We start from the raw sequence: 7,490 nt of genomic DNA, 5'->3' as shown, positions 1-7,490 counted from the left end.
CATCAGGGGAAATGAATGTAGCCTAGGCCTATTGTAAGTAGCTTTCAATTCCTTATTTTTTTGTTGAACATATCCATTTGGTATTGCTTAAGCCAATAGCCTTTTAAGGCAGTGTTTTTCTGAATATTAGTGTTAAGGGCCAATAATGCTTACTATCATATGTTAGTTACCATGTCTGTGGACACATTTGTATGCAGTCACATGTAAATATAAAAAAAAACAAATTGACTTATCATGGTGTAGCCATACATGTTGTTTTATTGTTAATATGTCAATTTGTTTTTTATTGAAAATACTTTGTATCGATGAAATATCCCCAAACTTGTCACCGTAACACCATTGAAATAAACATGACTTAACATGGCAGATACCTGTTTATTGTTTATCATATGCGGCAAGAGTGTAACGTTTTCAACTCAGTTCCTTGGTAGAACCCACTTACAGTAAAAATCACTTCTGATGGAAAAAAAGATGCGTATGAAAACACTTTTCGTATCTATTGTTACTATTATATTGTTTAAAATGTACGCATATATAAAAAATATATATAGCGTATAAAAAGTGGCTGGTAAAAAAGATGAGTGGCTGGTAGATTTTTAAATCTACCTGCCACAGTGGCTGGTGGGCAAAAAAGTTAATTTCCATCCCTGGTGTGTATTTGTGTGTCTATGTGTTAGTGAGCGAGATAGTGAGTGTGTGTGTGTGTGTGTGTTGTGTTTGGGTGAGTGAGTTAGAATGTGTGTGATTGTGATTGTGTTTGTTTGTGCGTGTGTGTGTGATGATGTATGTGGGTCTTCATATCCCATTATCTGACCTGGAGTCCTGGCAGATGACCACCAGCCTGTACACGTTCAGGGCGAGCACCAACAGGTTCTTAATGGCAAAGAAGACCAGCATCTGGTTGATGACTTTGAAATGTATGAGGACAATGAGCCTGACCGCTAGGAAAGGCCCGTCGTGGATGAACAGGGCCTGAACAATAGTCCACAGGTCTTTGCTCTGTCTGGTCAGTAGCGAGATGCTTCGGTCACCCTCGTCTTCCGGCTTGTTGTTGACCACTATGGGGAAACCACACACAGAAGGGAGGCTCGGTATCAGTCTTTGATTAATAATAATAATAATAATAATAATAAATGAAATTCATATAGCGCTTAATATGGTACTCTAAAACGCTTTACATATTGCCCTATCAAAACTATGTAAGACAGACTAGGACTAAAAGAAAAACAGAGGTTAAACATGAAGAATAAGGTGGGAGTTAGGTGGGGAAGACTAGTGTGAAAAGGTATGTTTTGAGGGCAGATTTAAAAGAAGAGAGGGTTGGAGAGACTTTGATGTGGGAGGGGAGTGAATTCCAAAGGGTGGGGGCAGCAACTGAGAATGCCCGATCACCCCAAGTCCGTCACTCAGTCCGTGGAACTTGTAGCAGGTTGGCAGAGATGGACCTGAGGAATCGGGAGGGGGCGTGGTGATGGAGGAGGTCGGCAAGGTCTCGGGTGGCTAGGCTGTTGAGGGCCTTGTAGGTGATGAGTAAGATTTTGAAGTTGATTCGGTGTTTAATTGGAAGCCAATGGAGTTCACGGAGGACAGGTGTGATGTGTTTTCTGGAGCGGGTACCAGTGAGGAGGCGTGCAGCTGAGTTCTGGACATATTGAAGTTTTTTGAGGACTTGGTTGGTGGTGCCGTAGAGAAGACCATTGCAGTAGTCAAGCCTGGATGAAATGAAAGCGTGGATGAGTGTCGCAGCAGCGGTAGTTGACAGGTTGGGGCGGAGGCGGGCGATGTTTCGGAGGTGGAAAAGGGCAGTTTTGGTTATATGGTTAACATGGGGGAGGAGGGAGAGAGTGGGGTCCAGGATAACTCCAAGGTTACGGATTTTGGTGGAGGGGGTGATGGTGGAGCCGTCAATGTTAAGGGGGAAGTTCTGAGTGGAGTGAGTGAGGGTGTCAGGACCAATGATGAGGATTTCCGACGAGGGTGGCTAACAATGCAGCATACTTTAACGGATACAGCTCTCCACAAATATCCTGAATCTGTCCTGTTATATATTTGCCTAACTGTTTTTGTATTTTTTCTAATGACAGCTTCAACCTCAGTGGTACTGTTGGGGTCACCGGCAGGGTCACTGTCACAACAGTGACCCTGCCGGTGACCCCAACAGTAATGGTTCAACCATCTCTCCATTCACTGTTTACCACTGAAGTTGAAGCTGTCATTAGAAAAAAGACAAAAACAGTTCGGCAAATATATAACAGGTTATTATATTTGGCACATTCAGGATATTTGTGGAGAGCTGTATCAGTTAAAGTATGCTGCATTGTTAGGGTCGCTGTCACAACAGTGACCCTGCCAAAGAGTCTGGGCGTCAGGGCGTAATCACATAAGGAAAGTCCTTAGTTCGATCTCTTTGGTCCGGACCAAAACGCAATGTTTATTTTTTGGTTTGGTGCGGTTCCTTTTCACATTGCAATTTTTCGCAACAGTCCCAGAATTTGTCAACAACGCATGTGTGTGCATGGATCGTTCAATCATTTGACAAGACGGTCGGGGGGCGGGGTAACACGGGGTAACGCATAAAAAAGAAAGGTGAACAAAATATGGAGATTATGGAGATTCAGCGTGCTGCCCTCGTTGTGCTTATACTGATTGGTTTCATACAGTTATTTGCAGTACTTTTGGAGTATCAGAGGCATTTGGCAGAACGTCGATTTTATGATGTTATGCTATCCGCGGACTGCTCGAACGCCTTCTCCCCCATCCTTGTACTGAATGTATTAAAAATGCATCGGAATTTTTATAAGCGTTCTCCAACATACTTTATATCTTGGCGTCTGCCCAAATATCCAAAAGACATTTTGTCGCCTCTTCGCTTCATGTTGAGCCACAACTCATTTTTAACGAGTCTGATAATGCCATGCCAGTCTGATAACGTGATGTTTGTACTGCCGGAGGAAAAGGAGGACGTAGGCAACGTAATTATAACATTTTTAATCCAAAAAACAGAGCAGATCAATCACTCACAGTGCATGGCTACAACAACTCGTGCAACCACCTAAAACGTCACCCTAGACCCCATACTCATAGTCAGTTCCCTCCCACTTGATCACTCCCAGTAAGAGGGGAACACACACCCATAATGTAGTCACTACACCAGCCCCCCCAGTGTTCACCTCAATATTCAAAATCCCCAGGTTGAGGCGGGCGTATGGACCGGCCCCTACAACTGTAGGCAAAGTCTGGAGGTGCGGGAGAAGGCGTGACATCGTCCATCACATCCTCTTGTTGGGCGGGGCTGGGGGCAGCGACGACCGGAGGGCCGCAAGCTGTGGCGGCTTGTAGGGGTTGGAGGGGGGGACGGCCACGGCGTGGCAGTGGGGGCAGGACGGGGGGGGGGGCGGCCCCTGAATGGTGGCAGAGCCAAGTCTGGGGGCAGTTCAAGGTCCAAGTGAGCCGGTTTAAAGCGATCAACAGACACACACTCAGGCTTACCCCCCACGTCAACCATGAAGCTCTTGGCTCCTGCCTCGATGACACGGAAGGGCCCATCATAGGGAGGTCGTAGTGGAATCCAGTGGCCGTCGTGGCGGATGAAAGCATAACCTGCTGGCTGCAGCTCCGGGGACACCCACGAAGCAGGGACGCCATGCCGCGTGGTCGGGACCGGGGCGAAGGTCTTGGCGCCGTCCAGCAAGGAGGTGCGCTGAGCGGAGGCAGACCAGGGCTCTGTCGACTTGGGGATGAAGTCACCAGGGACCCGCAGCGGCTGTCTGAACACCAGCACGGCCGACGATGACCGGAGGTCCTCCTTGGGCGCTGTCCTGAGCCCCAGCATGACCCACGGCAGTTTGTTGAGCAAGTTGCTGTCCGTGAGAATGGCTCGAAGGGCGGCCTTCACGGAGCGATGAAAGCGCTCAACAAGGTAGTGTGGTGGAGCTTGACCCTCAGATTCTCCGCCACCGCCGCTCACAGCTCCGAAGTAAACTGCGGGCCACAGTCAAAGGAGAGGTCAGCAGGAGTGCCGTAGCGGGAGACCCACACCGCGATGAACGCCCGGGCCAAGTTGGGGGCTGTCGTTGAGGAGAGCGGGACTGCCTCCGGCCAGCGCGTCGTCCTGTCCACCATGGTAAAGAGGTAGGTGAAGCCGTGCGGGGGCAGGGGTCCCACCAGGTCCACGTTGACATGGTCGAACCTCCGCTCGGGCACCGAGAACTGTTCCAGCGGGGCCTTGACATGGCGATGCACCTTGGCGCGTTGACAGGCATTGCAAGTGTCGACCCAGGCCCTCACATCCCTCTTGAGCCCGTGCCAGACGAACTTCTCTGACACCAGCCGTGAGGACGGTTTCCTAACTGGGTGAGACAAGCTGTGTACCGCCTCGAAGACGGGGCGTCTCCAGTTGGCGGGGACTACAGGCCTTGGCTGACCCGTGGAAACGTCGCACAGGAGCTTGGCCCCTGTATCACTGAAGAGCACCACCTCCAGGTGCAGCCCTGTGTTCGACGACTTTAGAGCTTGGATGGAGGGGTCGGCGGCCTGATCCACAGCCATGCGGAAGTAGTCCAAGTTCAGCTGGACCGCACCGACCAACGCCCTGGAGAGACAATCCGCGACCACGTTGGACTTCCCAGCCACGTGCTGGATGTCTGTGGTGAACTCGGAGATGTAGGAGAGTTGGCGCTGCTGGCGGTCGGACCACAGCTCCGCTGTCTTGGACATGGCGTGTGTAAACTCACAGCCTTCCAGTAAAAAAGTGTTAGACCGCGAGCCACAGCCCGAGGAGCTCTCTGTCGAAGGTGCTGTACTTGCGCTCTCTGGGAGACAGCTGGCGGCTGAAGATCGCGAGTGGCTGCCAGGCACCCCCAACCCACTGCTCGTACACTGCCCCAACGGCAAAGTCTGATGCGTCCGTGGTGAGAGCAGTGGGCGCAGAGGGTGAGGGGTGGGCCAACATGGCCGCGCGGGCCAGGGCCGCCTTGGTGTCCTGGAAGGCCTTGACACGTTCCGCCATCCAGTCGACCAGTTGCTTCAGAGCCTTGCCCTTCTGGGCCTCGTACAGCGGCTGCAGGATGTGAGCTATGTGGTGGAGGAAGCGATAGTAGAAAGTCACCATCCCGATGAACCCCTTGAGCTCGCTGACTGTGCAGGGGCGTGGGAAGGCTGCAACAGCTTCCACCTTCGAGGGAAGGGGAATCACACCCTCTGCGGAGACCTGAAGGCCGAGAAAGTCAAGGGTGTCCCGTCCGAACTTTGCCGTATTGACAATCAGCCCATGTTGGCTGAGCCGCATGAAGAGGGTCAAGAGGTGGGACAGGTGCTCCTCTTCTGTGGTGCTCGCGACGAGGATGTCATCCAAGTAGACGAAGTGGAAGGGCAGGTCCTGGAGCACGAGTGCATGAGGCGTTGGAAGGTCTGCGCCCGGTTCCTCAGGCCGAAGGGACGTCCTCAACGTAATTATAACCGTTTTAATCCAAAAAACAGAGCAGAACAATCACTCACAGTGCATGGCTAGAACAACTCGTGCAACCACCTAAAACGTCCCCCTAGACCCCGTGACTCATAGTCAGTTCCCTCCCACTCGATCACTCCCAGTAAGATGGGAACACAAACCCATAATGTAGTCGCTACATGTTGATCATTCAATTTACCGAGCTAATCAAACAATATAAACAAATAAACAAGCAGCAAGGGAGTCTGTTGCGTCCAAAAAGGCATATTATTTTTAGAACTGGGTCGGACCGAGCGCGGTCGCATTCACATCTCAAGCGAACCGCATGTTGTGTTCACTTCTGCATTGAGTTACTCATACAGTTATGTCAGTTGAATTGTACAGCCTTTAGGTGGCGTAGTAATGCAGACGGATAGAGGCGAGAGGAGGAGAAGAAGAATGTAGTGTATGTTGATACAAGAACGGAGATAAAGAGTTGGCTGGAAAGTAACGCGTTCGTGTTGGTTATTACTGGACACCCAACATAACACCGCACCAGGGTTCGTTTGGAAGCGAACCGAGACCACCTCTCCGGCTAGGTCTCGGACCGGCTGTTTGGTCGGCACCAGAGTTGGATTGTTTGTATTCACACCAGCCCAAAAGGTCTGCACCAGCGATTTTTTGGGTTTGGTTCGAACCAAACAAGGCAGGTGTGAATACGCCCTAAATCGTTTACAAAAACAAACTCACTTAATAATACAAGCTTCTAAACTACTGAAAGCCCCCCTTACATATCTGTCCCCTTACCAAGAAAAATAAACAAGCTTAGCCAGGTTCAGGGAGTACGAATATTAATACAAATGGATAATTCAGTAAATATAAAGGCACTTAATATCCACTAAACAGTTTGACTTTGCCAAGTAAAAACTGATAGTTTAAATCGTCCCAGAACGGGAGAGGCTATTAACTCAAACATCATCATTGCTTCGGTAGAGTTAATGGTGCAGAAGAAGCACATGTTCACAATTAAATATGACACAACAAAGAAAAGTGAATGCAGACTTTACAGTCGTCCTTCCTGCTTTGTGTCGACCCCGTTCGCTAGAGGAAGCAACACACAGAAGGGCTGGGTCCAGTCTTTATTTAATTCCCCAGATCGGATTGGTGAGGTTGTCCCAAGATGTGCACACGTTTACATTCTTTGTTTATGTGTTTAATTGTAGACATATGCTCCGTGTACACCAATAACTCTAGCAATTATGATGTTTTGGTGATTTGCCTCTCCCGATCTGGGACAATTTAAACAATCAATTTAGAACTTCGCTGAAGTACAAACACACACACACTGACCAGATAGATGTAGTGGGAATTGCAACATGCTCCAGGTCCAGACCGCCAGTTTACAGTAGATCAGCTGAAAGCTGTCGTTGGATCTGGAATAGAAGGACAAAAAAGTGAAAGGTAAGATTCAGCATTATAGTGTCTGTGTGGTCAGACATGTGACTCAGAGAGTTATAATGAATTGGGTGATTGAGACATCTTTGTGTGTGTCTGTGTGTGCGTCACATGTGTGCGTGGGAGGGATATGAGTGCTTACCCAAGTGATGGTGTCTCACTGGTGAATTCTAGGATGTCTGCCGCAGATCCAACGAATATGAGGAGAAGCTGAGACAGCTCGTCCCTGGTGACTCCGCCCCCTATGGGGAGGAGCCACTTGCCCACGATCAGCAGGATGAGCTGGGTCATATGGAGACCCAGGATCCACTCTTTGGAGCATACTGCCGAGTTAAGCAGGTCCATATGCGCATTGAAGATATCCTGAAAGGATTTTGTTAGAAATGTGAAACTTAAAACAAATAATATAAAACAGACGTCACACTTTTGAAATTTAGAAGATTCGGTGAGATTCGGTTGGATCTTTTTTGTGTCAAAATAACCAAAGAAAACCTCTTGAATATCAAATTAATTAATATCATTAATCATAGAAACATTTATTTTTTATAATATATCCTTTTTGTTCACAGTTCTCTCTGCTTGTTTGTCAGTGATCCGATTTTTGCCCTAG

The 7,490-nt window shown here is 48.8% G+C and overlaps 1 protein-coding gene across 1 annotated transcript; it reads right to left on the bottom strand.

Moving 5' to 3' along the window:
• Positions 1 to 517: 517 nt before the first annotated feature.
• LOC130405064 (transmembrane protein 26-like) lies at positions 518 to 7,232 on the bottom strand. The gene is made up of 3 exons (XM_056610026.1): positions 7,023 to 7,232; positions 6,776 to 6,858; positions 518 to 1,058 (listed from the first exon to the last, which is right to left on the bottom strand). Exons 1-3 carry the CDS (start codon positions 7,223 to 7,225, stop codon positions 796 to 798), a joined length of 549 nt encoding a protein of 182 aa, XP_056466001.1. The 5' UTR covers positions 7,226 to 7,232; the 3' UTR covers positions 518 to 795.
• Positions 7,233 to 7,490: the final 258 nt, after the last annotated feature.

Source organism: Gadus chalcogrammus, chromosome 15 (genome assembly GCF_026213295.1).
Source record: "Gadus chalcogrammus isolate NIFS_2021 chromosome 15, NIFS_Gcha_1.0, whole genome shotgun sequence".
Lineage (NCBI taxonomy): Eukaryota > Metazoa > Chordata > Actinopteri > Gadiformes > Gadidae > Gadus > Gadus chalcogrammus.
Note: the sequence above shows the minus strand (reverse complement) of the source record. Positions and strands in the feature narration are given on the sequence as shown.